At 54.9% G+C, this 20,897-nt stretch overlaps 7 protein-coding genes across 7 annotated transcripts; 2 read left to right on the top strand and 5 right to left on the bottom strand.

Moving 5' to 3' along the window:
* Positions 1-1,510: 1,510 nt before the first annotated feature.
* On the bottom strand, positions 1,511-2,740 carry BDZ99DRAFT_312968 (uncharacterized protein). Its single transcript, XM_033714276.1, has 2 exons — positions 2,011-2,740; positions 1,511-1,696 (listed from the first exon to the last, which is right to left on the bottom strand). Exons 1-2 carry the CDS (start codon positions 2,593-2,595, stop codon positions 1,661-1,663), a joined length of 621 nt encoding a protein of 206 aa, XP_033577440.1. The 5' UTR covers positions 2,596-2,740; the 3' UTR covers positions 1,511-1,660.
* A 1,098-nt stretch (positions 2,741-3,838) lies between these two features.
* BDZ99DRAFT_476635 (uncharacterized protein) lies at positions 3,839-6,329 on the bottom strand (the record flags this gene model as incomplete). Its single annotated transcript, XM_033722070.1, has 5 exons — positions 3,839-4,037; positions 4,145-5,377; positions 5,813-5,916; positions 5,969-6,184; positions 6,240-6,329. 5 exons carry the CDS (start codon positions 6,327-6,329, stop codon positions 3,839-3,841), a joined length of 1,842 nt encoding a protein of 613 aa, XP_033577439.1.
* Positions 6,330-7,078: 749 nt separating this feature from the next.
* Positions 7,079-8,233, bottom strand: BDZ99DRAFT_386954 (uncharacterized protein; the record flags this gene model as incomplete). The annotated part of the gene is made up of 1 exon (XM_033715497.1): positions 7,079-8,233. One exon carries the CDS (start codon positions 8,231-8,233, stop codon positions 7,079-7,081), a length of 1,155 nt encoding a protein of 384 aa, XP_033577438.1.
* Positions 8,234-8,848: 615 nt separating this feature from the next.
* BDZ99DRAFT_571045 (uncharacterized protein) lies at positions 8,849-11,554 on the bottom strand. The gene is made up of 2 exons (XM_033728056.1): positions 11,244-11,554; positions 8,849-11,172 (listed from the first exon to the last, which is right to left on the bottom strand). The coding sequence occupies exons 1-2, from the start codon at positions 11,356-11,358 to the stop codon at positions 9,302-9,304; spliced, it is 1,986 nt and encodes a 661-aa protein (XP_033577437.1). The 5' UTR covers positions 11,359-11,554; the 3' UTR covers positions 8,849-9,301.
* Positions 11,555-13,982: 2,428 nt separating this feature from the next.
* BDZ99DRAFT_476632 (uncharacterized protein) lies at positions 13,983-14,916 on the bottom strand (the record flags this gene model as incomplete). Its single annotated transcript, XM_033722069.1, has 2 exons — positions 13,983-14,361; positions 14,552-14,916. 2 exons carry the CDS (start codon positions 14,914-14,916, stop codon positions 13,983-13,985), a joined length of 744 nt encoding a protein of 247 aa, XP_033577436.1.
* A 431-nt stretch (positions 14,917-15,347) lies between these two features.
* BDZ99DRAFT_416902 (SAM and PH domain-containing protein) lies at positions 15,348-18,440 on the top strand. The gene is made up of 3 exons (XM_033716803.1): positions 15,348-15,466; positions 15,517-15,708; positions 15,756-18,440. Exons 1-3 carry the CDS (start codon positions 15,464-15,466, stop codon positions 18,012-18,014), a joined length of 2,454 nt encoding a protein of 817 aa, XP_033577435.1. The 5' UTR covers positions 15,348-15,463; the 3' UTR covers positions 18,015-18,440.
* A 957-nt stretch (positions 18,441-19,397) lies between these two features.
* Positions 19,398-20,429, top strand: BDZ99DRAFT_463048 (HET-domain-containing protein). Its single transcript, XM_033719993.1, has one exon. The coding sequence runs from the start codon at positions 19,411-19,413 to the stop codon at positions 19,999-20,001; it is 591 nt and encodes a 196-aa protein (XP_033577434.1). The 5' UTR covers positions 19,398-19,410; the 3' UTR covers positions 20,002-20,429.
* Positions 20,430-20,897: the final 468 nt, after the last annotated feature.

The following is a 20,897-nucleotide window of genomic DNA, read 5'->3' as shown; positions in this document are numbered from 1 at the left end:
AATTCAGAGGCAAGGAGTCCTAACAAAGGCACAGGGGTCTGATATAATCGCTCAAAAGGAAGCTAATAAACAAATTGAGGGCGAAATGCGTCAAAATAGGAGGCGCCCGGGTGGAAGTGCACGGCAGCAAGCGCGCTGTAGGCGCTGCGGCGAGACAGGACATAATGCTCGTACGTGTCAAAAAGATGAGGAAGTTATTATAGAATAGACTGCAAGTTGAATTAAGTTAATATCTATTAGCGTTGTGGAGCAATCTACGTTCAAAGCTGTTGAGAGTTGATGAGGTGGCCGGCTCGCTTGGGTGGCCGGCTCGCTTGTGTTGCACGTTAGCTAAATTTAGCAACTAGCCTTAGAATACGTAGCTGTACAACTCCCGCGCCATCACTGTGTGTGCGCTGGTTCAGGCAGCAGCAGGAATGCGCAATATAACACAACTTTAACCTCGATGGGATGGTTGCGCCACTGGATATTCGGGCTGTTGCGGAGCCTACTGCTCTGTATGGTCGCCCTCTTCTATGTTTGTAAATAAAGTGAAACTGTTATTTTCGGGACGTGCCGGGCTACTTACATAATACAACTATCTAGCTCGGCCTCCTAACCTGATACTTGAGCTTCGTCCCATTGTTCTACGCTCTTGACGTTACGCAATCAATTATGAGCACCCGTCCGATTTGCAAGGCACGCAGTGCAACCCCGCAAACATGTCCATTAGCGCAAAGGCTTTTATCAATAAGGAGATTAGTTGGAAGCACAAAGGGAAGTACACAGATCTATCTTAATAGTGTAATTATCTAGTGGACATACTTGTTATAAGATGCCACCATCCTAAGACCATGACTATCTTGAGATTACGACTGTCCTAACGATATCTTTCTTTGGAACGTGACGGTTTCTACTTAGGAGCCGGAAACAAGAAGCTGGTAGTTCCTTCGAGGTAGGGTGAGGATTCCGCGGTTGATGTCGACTGTGTGGCGGATGTTGACAATGAAGAACGTGCTGATGTCGATAGTTGGGAAGACGTCGAGACTATGGCCATAATCCCACTTAGCTCCCACCACATTCAAAAGCCCATCATAAAGAAAATGATAACTCACGCTTCACACTTGCCCTCTGAACTCCCAATCACTCCTCTCCCATTCCCCAGGATATGCCCCGGCTCCGCGCAGCAGGAATGACCCGCTTTCTTATATAGCGTCCAAGTAGTATTCGCGCAGTACAGTCAGGTGTCTAAGACCAGCTGGATACAACGCGTATCCGTCCCGCCCGCTGCAGCAATATGTGTTGGAACTACTCGGGCCGCTAGTAGAGGGACGCCAGGCGCCATCAGGACAGCAGGCATGGTCCATCCAGGCGGAGTGCATAAGAGCTCAAGGTTTTCATGGTTGGCGGTGCCGGGAGGAAGTAAGATCGAAGTTCTGTAGGGCGGGGGTGATTGCTGATATTATGAAGAGTGATAGGAAGAGAAATGCGATTAGGAGGAGATTGTTGGTACATGACAGCATACGAGGGAGAGAACGACTGTGCAAGGTGAACTTCCGCCGTGGATGATTCGATTGATTCAACGATGAATGGTAATAGAAGTGCCTATAGCAGAGTTGCAGGCCCTTCATCTACGCAAATAGGATATATGATTCTGCTTTTCTGAAAATCCATGCTATGTCTAAAACTCCGCCCAAAATACTCCTAACAACCTTCCCCAACCCCTTTCGACCTCTCGCCACTAAATTCTCACCACTACCCCCTCCCAACAACCCCTTCCAGACCCCCCCTCTTCCCCGTCCCACCCCTCCCGGGCCCCTCATTCCCCATCGCCCCCTCCCCCAACACCTCCCTCACCCTTCCCTCAAACGCCTGAATCATTTTCTCCGCCACAAACGGCGCCGCCCCCGCCGACATAGCGCCATAGATCGGATTTGCAAACACATACTCAATACTCAACGAACATTCCGTCTGCGGCAGCGCCTCCGCATCCGTCTTATCCTGCGGCCGCATTTGCTCATCCCCCCTTCCAGGAACCTTCCCCGGCGGCGGCTTAAACATAAACGGCCTTAACGTCCACCTCGTAAGAAGATGCGTCAACAACCCGCTATCCCCCTCGACCACCTCTGGGGTAGTCTTTGAAGTCGAATCCCACAAATGATGCCTAATAAGCTCCGCCCCCAGCCGTGTCCTACTCTTCCCCGACACCGCTTCCACGATCCCCACGCCCGTATTCCCCGCGCCGGGAGCAACGCAGTACACCTTACTCTGGAACCCCTCCCGCACGCCCCCGAAGCCGACGACCAGTGTTGCCTCGCTGGGCCAGCGCTTGCCGTGCGCGTCCTCGGCGGACCATTTCGTAACCGTCGAGCTTTGGCAGTAGGGCAGGAACTGCGCGTAGCTGGGCACGTCGGCGATGAGGTTGAAGAGGTCGGTATGCGCGTAGGGTAGGATGCGGGACACGGTGAGGGTGGCTGGTTTTGCGTGTGCGGCGGCGAGCGGAGAGGAGGGGTGGGTGAAGGGGTTTGGGAGGAAGGTGCGGCGCTGGTTTCGGAGGTGGTGAGGGTGTGGGAGGCGGGCGCGGAGGACGGAGGGCGGTGGGCGGAGTGGTTTCATTTTGACGTGGTGGGGATGAGATGGAGGGGAGACGTGTGTAAATTCGGGGTGTTTGGTAGGCAATTGAATATAATGTCACCAATGCTCCATGACGAACGAGGTTTGTGGAGTCGTGCGATTAGAGCTAGGTGTGGGATTCCTGAGGTCATACATTAAATAAGCTTTTTTGAGCCTCAACTGGTTCCAGACGATCTACCGAGACGCAAGGGCCAAGTCACATGATCTCATTTTCCAGAGACTCTCCCTCGTTAGATCCATGTGGACTTTCTTGCTAATGCTTGTAGGGCTTTTGCGTACTGTTAGGAATCTAGACGGTCCAGTCATACTCTTAGCTCGTGTATAAGTAATTGCTAAATCTAATGTGGCCTCGCGAGCTGTACCAGCTATTCAAAATGTTAAGCTTCCAGAATGTGAGAATACAGCAAGGTACCACGAGCAGCGATAGTGGGGTGTAAGCAGGCTTTTGTCACAGCACTATAGTTTCCGTTGGAGAGACAAAGATTTCTATTGCTCTCATACCAGTTTCATCTTCGCCTATAGTAGGACAAGACAATTACCAGCCTAGCTTTTAGCTACTTTCGCTCCCATGCAGGCCGAAAAGCAGAACAATCCGAAATTCCAAGCCACACGGAACACCCTTGGCCACTCCAATCCCAGTCCCGAAAAGTAGGAGAAAAGGAAAAGGTGTCCGATGCAAAACTTGCCCAAATGTAGGAAAATCACTCACCATTTCGTTCATTCCTCCCATAAACCGAGGGTAAGAACCGAAGTGGGCGGCTATGATCAAAGGTGTACAAGAAAGAGAATGGCTCGACCAAAACTCAGATTTCCAGAATCAGCACGCCATCAGTGTGATGATGCATAAGCCGATGGGAAGTGTGTGGTTCTAGAAGAACCGGATAGGAGTCTGCTGGTCATGTGAGTGGATGCCTTTGCTAATTGCTCGTAATGTAGTTGGATCCTTACATCTCCAATGGATGGCTGTTCGCCCTGTTGTTGATAGTACTGACCGTTCGCAGCAGCGGCTTTGCCGTCCTCAGTCTTGTCCTGAATTTGCTTCTGGATGGATAAAGGCCTGTTGAAAGAAGGGACTTCGTGTCAGCATCTTAATATGACCAGTATAGAAGTCTTTTACTTGTCTAGCAGCTGTGCGGGATTTAGAGTATACGATGGTTCGTGACGCGAATAATAACAGAACGGAGGGATGTGACGACCAGAGAAGGGGGTTGGAAGAATAGCCCGACTAAACGATAGAACCAGAAACAAGAAAAAGACGAGAAAGACGAGAAGAAAGACCAGAACGGGAATAACGCAAAGGAGGGGGAGAACGAGGCATCGGTGGAGGGGTTGGCGGAAACGTGCTCCCAGGCAGTCGAGCCGAAACCACCTCAACCTTATCCGAGTAACGCTTTCGACCAAACGCAGGTGTACGCGATGATCGTCTATAAAGTCATGATCAAGTTGCCAATACTTAAGGCAAGCTTGATACGGAGTGAGAGCACTTATGAATGTGGGGAGAGGGAAGGGTGAGGGAGGAGAGGGCACATACCCATTCGCTTCCCTGTCAAGCTTCATGTACTCTTTGGCGGCGGGATCCTTGGCGAGATCCTTGTTGGCATTCTTGACGGCATCTTTCGTGCCACGCTCCAGGAGGTAGGTCATGTAGTGCTGAGAGATTTCCTTGATCGTCTCGGAAGCTAATCGTGTGCTCGAGCGAATGAATCTGTGGAGCTGTTTAATCCGCTCGTAGTGCTCAGCCTCCGTCGCTGCACTAGTTGGCTGTTGAAGCTCGAACTGGAGGTAATTGACCCAGAACGCGGGAACATCGAGGTAGTATTGTTCGTTGGATTTGAAGACCTGGCGGGCTTCATCAACCGAACCCTTGATTTTCCACAGAAGACGAGCCCATTCAGCCACCATGGCCCCTTGAACGTAAATACCGCAATCTTGGGACTCGATGTATGTCTTATAGACGTTGATGGCGGCATCTAGTCCCTCTTGGCGACGCTCAAGGTTGGCCCAAGAGATGATTGTCTCGAGATGGCCAGGAGACATGTCCAAGATAGCTTCATGGATAGCCCGGGAAACATCGATGCGGTCCGTTGACTCTTCGAAACGCGCGTACTGGAGGCGTACTGCGGGCCGAGAGATAGGAACATACAAGGCACTCGCACGGGCGTAGATGTTGCGAACTTCCTCTTCTTTCCCTTCTTGGGCATACATCCAGCGCGCAAAGCGCAGCCAGAACTCCTCGTAATATGCCGCGGCGACCAAGCACCGCTCATAGAGAAAGACAGTACGAGTGAAGTCGCCTTCAGCTTCCTCGAAGTCCAGGTACTTGCGCCAGTTGACTAGCTGAGTCTCGTCAAGCTCGGTGACGTGGAAATATGGTCGCTTGATCTCCTGCTCGTATGTCCATCGCTTCGTCGTCTCGGTCTGAGTGCGTTGGAAGATCTCTAGGTGAAAGTTATCGATTCTCGCACGAAGTTCACGCTCAATCTCCAGCTCGCTCTTGATCCTAGTGACGTCGAGTTCGACCTCAGTGCGGAATTGGACGAGAACAGAGTCATAGACGAGCTCGTTGAGAGGACGCGACGCAGCAAGGTTCCTATAACGCTCGAAGTATCTCGAGTATTGATGCATCGGAATGTTGATGATGCGGCCGAGAATGGCGAAGATCTTGTCATGGGCTTCAAGACGCTCTTCGAACTCAATATATTTGTCCCAGAATGGATGGGCGAGAAAGTCCAAGCCCACGCACATAGCACCGCGCTCGAAGAGCCTAATTCTAACGTCAGTATGCAATGTGATGAAAGGAATGGTCCCATAAAGAAGAGGGCTAAGAGGGCAGCAAACGGAGTTGTACGTGTAGGTTTATGGGCCGCTAATCATAGAAAGCTCCAGGCAGCTTTAGGGATCGATGAAAGGGAATGCCCCTCGAGACGGAATCTTTCAGAGTAGGTAACGACGAGAGAAAAGAAGCTCTGAAGGATAACTGTGAGAAGAGCGGCGCGCTTCTGGGTGGTGTTGATATCTCACCCATTCTTGTGCCCGCAGCGCCAGAACGTGCTGCACGTACGACTGAACCTCATTCTATCCCCGGTCCAGTTGTACTTGGGTACTTGGGCAATATAGCTTCCCGTCGGCTATGGCCGGGCGATGCTTGGGCAACGTTATATGACGGGGAGGGAAGGAAAAGGTTCGTTTTGATACTCACTCTCGGATCTCTTCGGTGTTGTGGCAGGTATCGACTTTGAAGGCGCAGTAGTTCATCCAAAGGTCAACCGAGTTCGTGATGCTAGCGACGCCCCGCTCGTAGACCTGTCGTAGGGTTAGCGTACGTTTCGATTAGGCTGCTGGTGAGACCACGCACCATATCCGCGGCTTCGGTACCAGCAATGGAGAACTCCAGGTCGGCATATTTCTTCCAATATCCGAAGAAGAGAGGAAATTTGGCGAGGAATCGGTTGTAGATCTCGCGCGTGAAGGCTATAGCCTGCGGACTCGAGTTGCGGTTGAGGCCGCCCTCGAGGGCTTCCGCAGCTCGGACTAGCTTCTCCCAACCATCATACTCGTCCTCATTTTCGACCTGTAGCGTATTAGCAATTGGCGACAAAGATCTCGTCGATGGAGGGCGACAGTACCACATCGCCAACGAGCTTCTTGAGCTCGATGTTCTCTTCGTCGGAGCCACCGAGAGGGACCTCGGCGACGCTGCCCTTGACATAGACCATGGCCAATCGCGCGTGCTGGAGGATGGTAGCGCTGAAGTCAAGACGCGGTGTCGACGCGTGAGGCTGCAGTGATGGAGCGGCTGGTGGTGGTGGTGTTGTGAGACGGAGAAGCTGGCGGCTGGCGAGGCGATCAACCCGCACGCTAAATTTTGAGCCTCACACGTGCCCGCCACACTAGTGGCCTGATCAGGCATCCACATATAAATCCAACAAAAAGCTTCACTGAGAGACAACACCACCATATATATGTCCTTTTATTAGCGAACATTGTTTTCACGACCGACAATTAGCTACATCAGATTTCTGCTCAAACCTATCTAAGGGGCTTAATTTGACTTCACCGACTTATAAATATAAGCGTTTCCGGTATATCGGAAGACCTTGCTTGCGTCTCATATCTGATTGTCCGCACATATTCATCATTCATCACGAATAGATCTAGTGTAAAGATATGCCATATCCATTGACCTCCCTAGCAAGCCGTTTTTCTCACAAGAACCACCCCGGGCTAGGACTTTGCAACCAGCCAGCTATACAAGAAAGTCTTTGGAGCACAAGAAACCACAGAACCACAAAACCCGCACGCTATGTAATCTAGGTATCCACAACAACACCTCGTAGACCCATCCCTCATGACACGTATAGACTCCAAGAAGCGACAAAACAGACACCCTCGCGCCATGCATTGCAATAAGAATGCACTCATCAGCCAACCTCATCAGTCATATCCGCTGCACCACTTCATACTCTCACGACGCCAGTCCCCCTTCCGTCTTCGTCGTCTCCCCCTGAGCAAACGAGAACGGGCTTTTTGTCATCTCGGGGCTCCTAGGGCTAATCGGCAGCGCAAACAGCCCATCTTCCCTATCATCATCATCATCCGGCAGCGGCGCGCCCCTCGACTCGAAATTCGGCGACGCAAACGTGGCATTCAACGACGCCATCCCGGGATCCTGCTGCTGCTTCTCCTGCTGTGCCACGATGCTGTGCGGGGGCGCAATCCCCACCCCTCCCACCGGCCTCTGCGGCGGCTTCGCAGCCAACGACAGCGGATTCGCGCCCTTAAACGCCGCAAACGAACTCACCGCAACATCCGAACTCTCCGGACTCAGCGGGTTATTCGCCGACAGCTCTATCCCCCCAAACTCCTTCCCCCCGTTCCCCAAATCCCTCTCGCTCGTCCCCAGCTTCAACCCCCTCAACTTCTCCATCAACCTCCCCCCGCCCGGGGTCCTCGGACTCGCCGGCCCCAAACTCGCCATCCCCCCCGCCTCCGCGAGCGAAATCGTCAGCCCCATCGGCTTCGGCGCCACCCCGAACGTGCTCTCAATCCACTCCTTCTCCTGGCTCGCCATCTCCAGCCCAATCCCCTCAATCCCATTCTCCCGCGTCTCCCTCTCAATCTCGCGATTCAGCACCTGCAGCCGCTTCTTCGCCCAAATCGTATGTAGAATCCCCTTCTTCCCCGCCGCGCGCGCATTCGCGCCTAGCTCGGGCGGGAAAATCGCCGGCAGCGGATTCGTGTGCCACACCACCTCCTTGCCCTCGTCCGCGTTCCGCGGGCGGTGCGTCAGCACGACCACCGGCGGCACCGCCGCGCCCGGCGCCAGCAGGAAGTACATGCGGTTGATGTCGCCCGCGGGCTGATCGTCGGCGCTCAGCACCGTCGACTTGCCCTCCCAGGACACGTGCCAGTCGCCGCGGATGCGCCGCGTGGCGGGCGAGTCTTCCCACTCCACCATCAGGATCTTGGTGCCCTCGCGCCCGTGGCCGGTTTCGAACTCGAAGCGCGCGAGCGCGTTGGTGGAGGAGAGGGACGGCGATTCGACTTCGTCGTGCGCGGGGAGCGCAGCGGAGGTGGTGTCGACGGGGTTGAAGGGGGGGCGGGGGGCGGTGGTCGCCATTGCGCTTGTGGTCGGGTGGCAGAGAGTGTACGGATGGGTGGAGGCGGAGGTGGACGTTGGAGGGAGGGCGTGTTATGGGCCGCCGGCGAGGGGTATATTGTATAGAGGTCCGCCGCGTGGGACACGGGGGTTGCGAAATGAGGTCGAAATGAAGGGTGGTGCTCGCCCTACGGCCAAGGAACCGCGCTGGGGTGCCACGCTTCGTAGTCTATCTCCGTATTCTGCGTGGGTGACGTGCAAGCAAGTCGAACGGATATGCAGGTAAATCAGATACGGTGGTGGTCGATAAGGCTGGCCGCAGGAGAAGAACGGTAGGTTTCAGTGCACGCAGTCTCGAGTGCCAGGAGTGCACCTTCGAAACGCCCTGGCTGGCCATCTCTCGCTTCTGCAAAGGTTGGTTATTCTTAGCAACCCCGCCATGCTTCGCAAAACCACTCTACTCCTACGCGCCTCAGGGCTGAGGCTGGCATCCAACACGTTTCTAAATGCAGGGGCAACACCATCACGGGCGTTACGCCCTCACGCTCACTCAATGATTCGCTGCTTCTTTGGATGAATGTTTGATTATGCCTATTATACATTGCTGTGGAAGCTGCACTAGTTCCACGCAGCGTACCCGCCGATCCACCCATATGTAAGACGGACGCACGCCCGCCTGCTCGGGTGCTGTCCCTGGCATGAAGCCACAAAGAGAGAAAGAGGAAAAAGGTGGCGTGGTATGTGTGATGCGAGCCGTAAACCTCGTAATGATGATGTGGATGGATGAGGATAATCGTAACCGATGATCGTAGTTCCAAACGCCGCCCATGGATATGCCGCCAGTGCCCATGCTTGATTCTAACACACTCCAGCTAAGGGAGGTAAAACAAGTAAAAGAAAAATTACAAAAGTGGGTATAGAGCGTAAAATAAGTATATGCAAGATGAAGAAAGTATGCTTTTTGACCGACCAAAGCTGATGCAGGGATAGGAAAAATGATAGTGGGTGTTTGGTCGTTTGTTAGTTCGAGGTGTCCAGGACAGACCAGGATGCGCTTTTCCCATCAAGGGAGCAAGAAGTCCAGGGCTTCTAGATCAACAAGAAGTCCCAGTTCTTCTGCCGCATCACATCCCGCCAGTGGATGCTCTGCCTTTCGCCTCGAGCGAGGGCGTCGTCGTTGATGCGCCAGACATCCTTGAGGAGCTCCTTAACTCGTCCAAAGGAGCCAAAGTCGGATGCTTCGCCGAGGCGTTGCGTGCGTTCTGCGAACATGTTGCGGAAGGTGGAGCCAGCGCAGGAAACGGATCCAGCGATCAGGAGAGGCCAGACGAGGGAGCGGTCGAAGCCGTCTGGGCCCGCGGGGATAAAGTCCATGGCGTCGGTGAGTGCGTGAACGAGGTTGGCGATGCTAGGTTGCGAGCGGTCGAAATCCGGGACCAAGCTGCACAAGTAGATGCGAGCCGCAAGGCGGAAGACGGCAGTCATGTTGCGGCTCAGTTGCTTCGGGCGAATTGCGCCAGTCGAGGAGTAGGCGTTTCCAACTGCTTGTGGACCGGGCTCCGTCATGCTGATTTGGTCGCCAATCATCTTGATATGAGCGCAGAGTTGAACCTCCTCCATCTTGTCCATCTTCAGCGCCTCCAGACATGCGATCTCTGAGATCAAGTACATGATGTGGTCGTCGCAGCCCATAAGTTCGTTGAGACCAGAAGGAGCCTGAGCGATGAGCTTCTCACGGTAGGTATCAGAGAAAGCAGGAGCGCGTCCAATCATTGTAGCACCGAGAATGTCAATCCAAGCCGCAAGCGTCATGTTGAATGGAGGCTGCGCATGCGCATTCTCATTCATGCCAATGAGCGTTTGTGGGAGATCGAGCTTGTGAACGAGGCTCGTAGCGGCTTGGAAATGCTGGTGCCAGGGAATATCGGGAAGGGCATCGTCAGGGCGGCCAACTGAGCACTGGAAGAAGATCATGCCAAGGGTAGCCTCGAGGATCTGCTGGTGGTCAGTGTCGCGGTTGAGCGCCTCGCATAGTTCCGAGATGGTCGCGTAGCGGTGGCGCATGATGTCGTTGTCAATCTGCTCGCCCTGAATGCGTTCCGTGGCCTTGAGATGGATCGCAGCAATGCTCATACAGCAGTGTAGATACGTCTTGTTGGACTCGAGCGCTGGGAGGATGACATCAGATCGAGTGGAACCGTGCTGGTTGACTTCGAGGATCGGGAAGATGAGGCGCAGAACGTTGTCGATGAAATGGTTCAAGAGGTGCTTGTCGCAGTCGTCGACTTGGATCATGGCCTGGTGGGACGGGCTGAAAGAACCGGCGTGGGGGAAGTCGAAGAAGTTGAAGTCCAAAGGCTCCTCGGCGAATGATTCGCGGCGGCTCTCGAAGTAATCCTGCTGGACCCAGTTCTCGATGGGAAATTGATTGCCGGGAACTGGCGGTGCCTGGAATGTGCTGAAAGTGGAGATGGTCGAGTCGCGTCGTGTGGGAATGTCGTTGACGAACATCTGGGTTTCGGTCTTGATGTCAACCTCGTATGGCGCGAATTGCCCGCATTGAGGGTAGACTGGTGCGAACATTGGAGGAGGCATCATCGACGAGCTGAGGATGTCTGGAGTGCCGACATGGTTGAAGTTGTAATCAAGAGACAATTGCGAGTCGACCGACGGGGCGCGCGTGCAACCAATGCCATCTGAGTAGGTGTCTGACGTTGGAAGGGAGTGGCATAGGCTCGGGGGAGTGTTTGCGCTCATCGGCACGCCTTGCGAGGTCTTCTCGTTGAGCTTGGTGCGCTTGATGATGTTCTTGATCACTTCCTTTTGCTGGCGGCGCTGCTCATTGTTGCTCCACCACATGGGTCGCTTGTACTCGCACTTCAAACCGAGATGCTTGCAGGCTTTGCAGGACGACTTGCCCTCATCGCACTTCTTCCTTCGTAGACGGCAGGTGAAGCAGCCTGTGCGGGTGTTAGCAGAGACGTCCAAGCGCGGGATCCCTGCAGGTGCAGCGGGAGCGGGAAACACTGACCTGACCGCGATCGCTTGTGCATCTTTGCAGCTTGAGATTTGGATTGGTTTTGGGTGTTGGTGCCGACCATGGTTGCAGACTGTTTTCCAGCGGAGGCAAGATGTGAGGAGGACATGAAGGTGGTCGGGTCGGGGGAGTGGGGATATAAGGCAGTAAACAATGCGGTACGGGGAAAACGACTAATAACGCGCAGCGCGGGAGGGAGCGAAAGGACAGGATGTGAGGCGCGACCGGGTTGCTCTTAATTAAAGATAGAAAGCTCAAAGTCGACCAGCGAGTTCGAGGAGAAGGAAAGGTAGCAAATTACTTGGTCTGCCGTGGCGTGGAGTCGACAAGTGCTGGAGGGATAGTACCTTATATGGGCCGAAACGAGCAGATAGATCGCAAAATGCCATGATCGATTCTGTTCTATTCTTGGAGACGGCCAGGCGGGACCCCCAACTCGTCCTGCAGGCCAGCACTCGAGGTGGAGAGTGACCAGTTTCTAGGTACCATTTGGGGGTGCTGATTGGGTGAAGGATCCCACGCCAGTCCCGGGTAGTCACTAGCCAAGTCAAATTAGCAGTCTTTCTTGCTGGGAGGAGCTATTTTTGCCTGCGAGCCGCCAGCACAACCACCTGGTGGACGGTGCGCAAGAGGGGTACAGGAGCGACATGGGGAGAATCGATCGGCTGGCACCCCCTGGCACTCTCGCTGATCTAATTGCAGAAGCTAATGCTCCCAAAGGAGCTCTTAGCATCTGAGCGCCGATAACGCGAAGGGCCCTGTGAAAACCCTCGCCGCACGGTGCGCAAACAGCCTCCCCCACCGCGCAACATCAGCAGAGCATGCAGAGCTCCCGTCCGAAAGCGGGCGGCGTCCGGGGAGCACCTGCAGCGGCTGCGATAACTGGCCGGACCGGCCGTTGCTCGAGATTGTGTGCGGCGATCATTGATGCTGGAGTATTGCCAAGGCCATATGAAGTTGTCCACCCACGTCGTCGACAGGCCATGGACAAGGCGGCACAGCAGGTTTTTTTCAAAGACATTAAAGCACCCCAAGCAGTGGCAAACTGGCGCTCACGAGAGAGGAATTCTGCTTAGATTTAACGGTATGAAATTGAGTTGAGTTGGTCCTGACGTTGTTGTCAAGGCCAGTGTTGGAGCGGGAGAGCTTTTGCGGGTTCGGTATGCCACCTTTTTCCCGTCTAGCGTGGCCGGTCCATACCACCTACCCACCGTGCCTCCATTGCGCATGAACGACGCGGTGCCTGTCCGGAGCAGGTGGCCGTCCGAGATGTGTCGCCAGGACCCGTCTCTTGCCTGTCCCTCGCATGCTCAACGCACACTTGGTGCTCCCGTGCTCGGCGGGAGGTCCGACGAGGTAATCCCAGGGTCGCGATTCTGGGCCCGGAGAGATGGTGTCATCTCCACCATACAGAGCAGAATCTGCTCGTCCGAAAAGGCAGGTCCTTGGCAATGAGGATGCGTGCTCGTGACGGCGGACGAGGCGACGGAAGGGGACAGCGCGGGCGGCCTTTCGCGTCGCCTTGCGCGCTGGAGGCGTGCCCTTGGACGCGAGGAGGCTAGCCTCACGCGGGCGGCAGATGTGAATGGCTGCCAGCGGTGACGGAAGAGGAGTGGTGCATGGACAAGCTTTGCATCTTGGTCGTCCCGTTTACCCTGGCGGCCCTAGTGACACTAGCGCCAGCCTAGCGCCGGTGCCATGCAGGCCGGGGCGTGCCGCGGGCGGGCCAATGATAGGGCTTATCGCGCATGTGGGGATGCTGGGATCGGGCTTTGGGCGCTCTCTCGGCTGGATTGCTTGCAGCCGTGTGCAGCCGTGCTGTTGCTATTTTAAAAGGCTGCAAATTAACCCTCTTTCTTTCGCGCCTGTGATGGGCTGGATGGAACCATCACCGGGCCTCGCACGCCCGACCACTCACCTTGGCAAGCCAAATGCCCATAATTAGCTGCGACTGGGGAGCGTGCTCCTTCGAGAAATGCTCGTCTCTTCTGCTGGCCCATTGGGTACCGACGGAATATCCAATAATTCACCATCGCCCGCCGCTGCGAATGGAGGCCTCAAGTACTGACTACATCCCCACCTGACTCGAGATCACCTGAGCTGGACTACGGCTGCCCGACTCTCGAGTCTCCGCTCCAAGCCGGCTGGCGACTCGCGTCGGCCAGTTCTTATCACGGAAGCCCGTACCCTTCCCAACGTCTGGTCCAGCCGTGTGAGAGGAGGATCTAGCAGCACCTCCTCACGATAATGTCTCAAATCTGCTGAGCTAGTGGGAGTCGCATGCCGAGTACGGCCACGAGAGCAGCGGAGTGAAGCCGTCCCAGCCGACGCAGCAAGCCGTCGCAATCCTCCACAGCACGCGATGCATCTGGATTCGACATGGAGGATTTGGACCACACCGCCAGCGTGGCTTTCACGGATAGCTCATCCCTCGTAGGCTTGTGTACCTTTCTTCCCACTGTCATGGGCGCCTCAACACGCTTTCGGAAATCGAAAAGAGACGCAAGTTCATCGTTCTGAACACCCGGTAAACTCGTCGGGCCACTCAGACGGCCGCGCACTCAATCGGCGCAGGTGGTGTCGTAGTTGCGCCCTCGTTGCACCGTATGGCCCTTGTGAAGCCGAGACGCAACGTTTTTGACAGGCGAGGCAATCCTTCAACCGGTTCTCGTGCGCAGGTGGCGGAAGCCAGGCATCGCGACGTCTTGATTCGTGCTGTTTGTAAATGCCTCGTCATCTTTGCCGTGGAAGCTGAGCACGAGGAGCGAAAAAGATCAACGCCCGCATTGGCCGCCAGTCATGTGAGGGCCGTGTGGATGCCTCTGCGTGGAGCGGTTGGCTCTGGCATAGATGAAGTGGTATCCGAGCTGGAGCACAGCATGATCCGGAAGGTCGTGGAGGTGCTTCGTCGAATGGCGGTCTGGGCGCCGTCTTTGACCGTTGGGGCCGTTGCAGCAGGCTCTGCAACACGCAGCCGAAGAGGCGGCCATTGCATGCTGATGGCAATGTGATTCGCAACGTAGCACGAGAGGTGGTGGTGTTGCACACGAGGACGGAGTCTCTAGCGGCGGTCGCTTTCTCGAGGCCTCGCAGCAATGGTGAGAACCGATATCTTATCAATTGAGCAGCACGCACCGTGCGGGCTGGGGTGCAGCTGCGAACGCGGGAGTCCGCAGGCGCGACGATGGTTCCAGTCCATCAGATCATGGCATTCCTACCGGACCGACTGTTCCAATACTGTTCGCTGCATGAGGCGTGTGCTTCACGCATCTGGGCACTGTGATAGCGCAGACGGATCTCACGCTTGTGCCGGCCGTCGTCTGTCAAACCAGGATTTCGCCCACATCTCGAATCTCGCCGATCCTGCGCTAGATTCGACGTCGGGTAGGGGTCCATCCTCTGCCCCGATTAGGCTGCGAGCAGAGCGCGATCTTCTGACCGCTCCTCCCGAGCCGGCGCCGGGATACTGGACGGGGCATTCATGCGCAGGAGCAAAGAGGAGGCGGGCCAATTCGCCCGAGCAGGATTGATGAAGGGCGCTGCCGGCCACCTCGGGCCACGACGCTGCCAGCACAGGCGTGCATTCTCGAGGTGCACGATGAGTTCCAGCGCACTGTGCGTCGGTGGTGCAGCCGTCGGAACGGGCAAATGGTCGTGGTCGTGGCATCGCGATGCCATGCGGGAAGTGTCACGGCCGCGCGAAGCGAGCACGGCAACACCCTTGAATTAGCGGCCATTGTGTCCGATAGAGACGCTTTTAGTGTGCTATTAATGGAGTACAGAGAGAAACACCGCGCGAATCAGCGGCTGCACTCGCGCCGCCCTACCACCGGCCTTGTCTAACCGCCAGAACAGGGTGCGGGCGGGAATCCCCCGGCGCTGGATTGGCTGCGAGTGCTGCGGAGGGCCCAGCCTGTGGTCGCGGACTGGCTCAACGGCCCCAGCGATGTGCGCACCAGCGACTTCATGCAGCTAAACTCGAGTGTGCCCTCTCTCGCTGCCCAAGCATCCCCCAGGACGGCCCCTAGGATAGCCCATGGCTGCGCCGCTGCGTCAGCTCTACAAGAACATCGCTTGCGCCCTCGCCCGGCGAGTTCAGTTTTTTCGCTGTTTTGCTGTCTGAGCGTGCATACATACCATGATAGAGCGGTACTACGGTCATTAGTCTAAACGTCTTCGACACTCACTATACAATCGGCACTCGCCCCACAGTCATGGTAGGACCCCACCCCTCGCGCACCCAATTGCCTTGCTCACAGCGTCGCAGCAGGCCATGACCCCCATCACGCCGCTGGAGCGCAGCGAGATGTTCCAGCGAGGAAAGCTACAGCCTCTCTTTACCCAGCGCACGTCGCGGGAGCGCCCGCTATCAGAAGCCACGGAGATATTCGACACTGACGTCGACGACGATGACTCCAGCGACTTTGAGGAGTTCTCGCCCAAGTTCAGCTTCAACTCGGTAAGTGCCCGTTTTGGTGCGACTATGGAATATACTGACCTATCCAGAACGAGAGCCGGCGAAGTCAGACAACAATCTCAACGCTCGATGAAGTGCACACGCCCGAGGACCCGGAGTCCAACCGCCGGACTGTGTTCGACTTCGACGTCGAGGTCATGAAGCCAACTATCTCTGGACCCAAAGGACCGCATCTGTTCCGCGCATCCCAAGTCTCAAGTGACTTCTCCTTCGACGTGACTCTGCAATTGTCTCCTTTACTACCAAAGCAGCCGCCATCGCGAGTGGGGACTGCGTTCCGCTCTCTGTCACCCTCCACTGTCGTTCCCCAGCAAGAGTACAACAGCCTCGCCAACGCGGTAGCCCACCTTGACACCGCCGAGGTTCGATCATGGACGTCTCGCGAGGTCGCCACCTGGATGTACCAGAATGGCTTCGAGTCGGACGTCATCAGCAGGTTCGAGGCGCACGACATCACTGGCGCCGTGCTCCTCGATCTCCAGTTCGACGATCTTAAAGAGCTGGAAATCCAATCATTCGGCAAGCGACATCAGCTCTGGAACCAGCTCGACTCTCTCAGGGCTGGCGAGGGGCTAATTTCGCCCATTGCCCCTGCTCCCACCCCTTTCCAAGACATCAGCCGACCTTGCACTGGCGCTAGGGAGAGGTCAAAGAGTCGCAAGCGGTCGAAGAGCAGGAATCCGGACCGTGACTGTTCAGGAGATGAGGGTGTTACCCCTGGTGGTGCCAGGCGACGCAAGGGACGCAAGAACCGACTGATGGACGAGATCGTCACTCCCATGGAGTCGGTGTCTATTGTTGCCATCGAACAGCTGCTACCCAAGCCCCACAAGTGCGCCAAAGGAGAGCGTTGTGCCAAATGGAGAAAACAACAACGTCAGCTGGCACGGTTGCAGGAGGAACATGGCTTCCCCATCTCGCCGGAAAAGGGAGGCCACATCTTCGTCGCTGGAGATCCAGGAAACCCGCAGTCTGCTAACAAGGTCGTCGAGAACGTCTACCGTGACAATGCCTACCGTCCCACATCAGATGCCATTCCCTCAGTTGTCGCTTCATCAGATGTCCTCGGACCTGGTCAACTACCCGACTTCTCCTTGCTCCAGCACCTCGAGCAACGCGACCCACAGGACAACGTGAAGAACTTCCTGTCTCTGCAGCATCTCGACGAGCCGTACGACACATTGACACCAATCGAAGCGCCGCCAACTCCACCATTCGAGATGTTCCCATCCCGCTGTCAATCAGTCCCAGCATACCACGAACCCCAACAACCACAATCCCACCCACATCCACTCCGCCAGTCATACTTCCCAGACACTGACTTCTCTGCTCCCCCACTACATCCACCAGAGTTCACTCCGGCCCCTCACAACAACCTCAAGACCCTTCCCAAACTCAACATCCCCCGCTCGATGTCTGCAGCCCCGCAAGGCAAGCCCAGGAATGTGGTACCTGTACCCGATAGTGCCTTTTCTCCTTGCCGCACCGCATCGCCGGGTGGCGTCTACCGATTCGGTACTCCCTTCTCTGAGATGGATGTGCCCGTCACCGCCATTCCAGTGGGCCCCGTTTCCCGTGACACCAGCCAGTCGGTACCACCCGACATGCAGTACCGTGACCCGATCCAGCGCACCACATCCCGAGCCGACTGGCGCCGCCCTTCCTTCGCACTACCACCGGTCCACGAAGCCGAGCTTTTCGAACCCGCCGACCTCAGCGAAAACATCAGCTCGTCCGGCGACTCGGACACCCTGCATGAAGAGGGCTCCGACTCTGCAGCCTCGGAATGCAAGACCGTCAAGGCTAAGGCCAAGGGCGGCTTCCAGTACGACGGCGTCAACCATGCCGGCTGGATGAAGAAGCGCCGTACTAAAATGCTCCGCCATGAGTGGCAGGACCACCACGTCCGCCTCACCGGCACCCAGCTCGCCATGCACCCCAACGAGCTGCCCACGTCCAGCGCCCTGGAGCGTCTCGATGTCGACGACTACGCCGTCGGCTGCTCCTCAATCGCCTCCAACAAGCTCTCCGCTAAGCTCCGCGCCCTCCGCCTGGCTACCTCTCACCAGCAGAGCAAGCCAGACACCGCCTTCGAGTTCCAGCTCGTGCCCCAGGCGCTCCAGGACGGTAGGACCACGAAGCGCATCGTGCCGCACGGCAAAACGCATCACTTCGCCGTCAAGACGCGCGACGAGCGCATCGACTGGATGCGCGAGCTCATGCTCGCGAAAGCCCTCAAGGCCAAGGGAGACGGGTACGAGGTCAACATCAACGGTGCTGACATGTAAACGCCCCTCATCCCTCCCAAGTCAAAACCAAAATTGCATAGAGAAGAGGTCCTATCATCGACCTCGTTCATTCATTTGTGTTTCGGATCTCGAGTGCATCATATTAGCGTGTTTCATTGTTTGCGGTTTCCTTGTCCATATACCCTTCTTAGCATTGCGAAATATTTCTGTCGTTTCTTCGCTTCTACGTTTACGCTTCTTTCGAGGGTATGTGATCGGGATCAGATACTTTACGGCCTCTTTTAACGAGAATGAAGAATCGGGCGGGTTGGGGCTGTGTTTTGAAAGAAGAGTAATGGATTGGATTGGAGATTGTTCCAGCATTAAGCGGTTTTGCATAGCGATGGTAACAATTGGACGCTCATTAGGGGGAAAGGGAAGGGAAGGGATGATGTTGGGATGCATGGAATGGGACGAGGAACTGAGATATTTATATAGGATATGTAGCTAGAAACGAAAGCTATGATAAGAAACTATGCTCTACCGATCCCGTCTTCAGCTGTGCTTGGAGTGTTGTATGCTCTGACGCTAGCCGTCGTTAGTGTTTGACAGCCTTGCCGAGCTTCATGAAAACCGCTCGACGTCGTGGAACAATGCAGTGACCATGAGCGGCAATGTGGCTGTGCCGCACTGCTGCCTTCCATTTCAACCTTGCTTATGGTATCGCCAACTCAGCTCCCACGACGAACTCGCTGAGATGGATTGTGTCTCCAACATCTCTCCTACTCAACGCTCATACCATACAGCTTGAAGCTCATATCCACCTGAAACTGGACTTGGGCATTTAGCTTGTAAGGACACGAGGGGAGGGGCCGGACCGGACGTCAATCCTCACATTGCTTTCAGCCTTTCCTGGGTTCCTAAGTTTTCCTGGGCCCCTAAACGCATACTTCCCAGGCAAGAGAACCATCAACAGCCATGGCCGAGCAGAATGACAAGACCCTCTGGACTGCCAAGAGGCTGGTTAGGAAGATCCAGGAGAGTGCTGTTATCAATCACCGGCAGTCGGCACGGCCTTCTCAGGTTAGCCACTTCAACCGTAACATCTGTCACTAAGAAATACTAAACACTCTTCAGACATCGAAACCTCCTGTGAAGTTCGAGAAAAGTTCATCCTCAGATGCTCCGACTAGCCTCGTGTCTTTCCAGTCGGGTCCCACGTCTGATCAACCACATCAGACAACTAAAGATGCTGTGTATATATGCGATTGGTGTCACCTGATTGACTTTCAGAAAGTTCTAGAGCTGGATGCAGAATTACTTCAGGCCCCCCCAACTAATCGAAATGGCATTTTCATTGCCGAACTTCCACTACCGAAGAATGGTTGTGAGCTCTGCAATTTCTAGTTATCATTGATCCCTGAACAAGACGCGCACGTCACACCTAAACAGCTCTATGCAGTATCTTTCGTTAAATACCATAAAGGGCCTTTGGGTAGTGTGGATCGACCTTTGCTTGCGGTTACCACAAAACATTCCCGACATCATTTCGGACGCCATAACGGCTGCTAAAGCTCTTGGTTACAAGTGGCTATGGGTGGACAAATACTGTATTGACCAAAATGACCCGGGCGATAAGCACCATCAAATCAACCAGATGGATGCAATATATGCAGGAGCGGATCTTACCATCGTCGCCGCTCTCGGGGACAGATTACCTGGGGTGGGAAAGACGCCAAGAAAACGCCAGCCAGTCGTAAGGATTGGAAACACTGCAGTAGTTTCTTCTATGGGTCACCCACATGAAACTATAAGGTCTTCAAAGTGGTCTACGAGGGGGTGGACATATCAAGAAGCCGTACTGTCACTACGATGTTTAGTTTTCACGGACGAACAGCTATATTTCGAATGCAGGTTTAGGCATTTTTACGAAGCTAAGTCACACGGTTACCTCGGCATGATTTCGAACGAAGAATGGGAAGCAAAGACGAAGCTACCCCAGCGCACAGGCTTATTTTCAGGCGGCCGCGATTTTACGGACCTCTAATCCCCTGTCCCAAAATCATTGGAATTTCAGTCACATATCGAGGAGTATTCTAAGCGAGTGTTGAGCTATGAAGAAGACTCGCTCAGGGCATTTGTAGGGATTGCGAGATACTATGAGAGGTCTCCGGAAATGCGTGAGTTTGGCGTGCATCATCTGTGGGGAGTTCCCTTTCTAAGCGGACTTTCAGCGAAAGAGAATGCTTATACGTCTCTCCTGTCTGGATTACTATGGACAAACTATCAAGGACTAGGGACTAGACCAAATCGTAGATCAGATTTTCCCTCGTGGTCATGGACCTCATGGAGTGGTCCTCGCGGTTTCCACATCCGCTCAGTGCCCGATTTTGAATCCCTCTCTTCTCATATCAAAGATGTCTATCTAGAATGCCAGCCAGGCTGTCTTACGGAATTCAGCCACTTTCTCCATACAACCTCGAGTCTAGATTTTCCCCACCCTCGTGTACTTCACACGGACTTACTGGTCTACCACCCTAATACTTCTTTTACGAAAGGATCTTCTTTTATAGAATTCATGCTCTTTAGCAAATTCTCAGCAGGGTATTTCCCATTGCGGGATCCGACTAATGGCAAAGACATCACGGATGCGTTTAGTGAAGGAAAGTGTCAGCTATTACTGCTCGGAAGCTGCGAATTAGATTCATGGATCTTCCTCATGGCTGTCGAGACCGAGGGAGATTTTGCGTCCCGAATAGGTTTTATGGTTGTAGAGACAACCATCGGAAAATTCAAGGAGGTGGTACGATTGCAGCAACGAAGAGTTCGTCTCATATGACGGTTTCCAGCAAATTCCCTATCCACCGCCCGGATACTGCACCCGACAGGACTCCTTGCGCCGAGAGGATAACGAAGAGGCGCTCTGAAACCGTAGCTATTTCT

Source organism: Mytilinidion resinicola (genome assembly GCF_010093595.1).
Source record: "Mytilinidion resinicola strain CBS 304.34 unplaced genomic scaffold BDZ99scaffold_9, whole genome shotgun sequence".
In the NCBI taxonomy this organism is placed as follows: Eukaryota; Fungi; Ascomycota; class Dothideomycetes; order Mytilinidiales; family Mytilinidiaceae; genus Mytilinidion; species Mytilinidion resinicola.
Note: the sequence above shows the minus strand (reverse complement) of the source record. Positions and strands in the feature narration are given on the sequence as shown.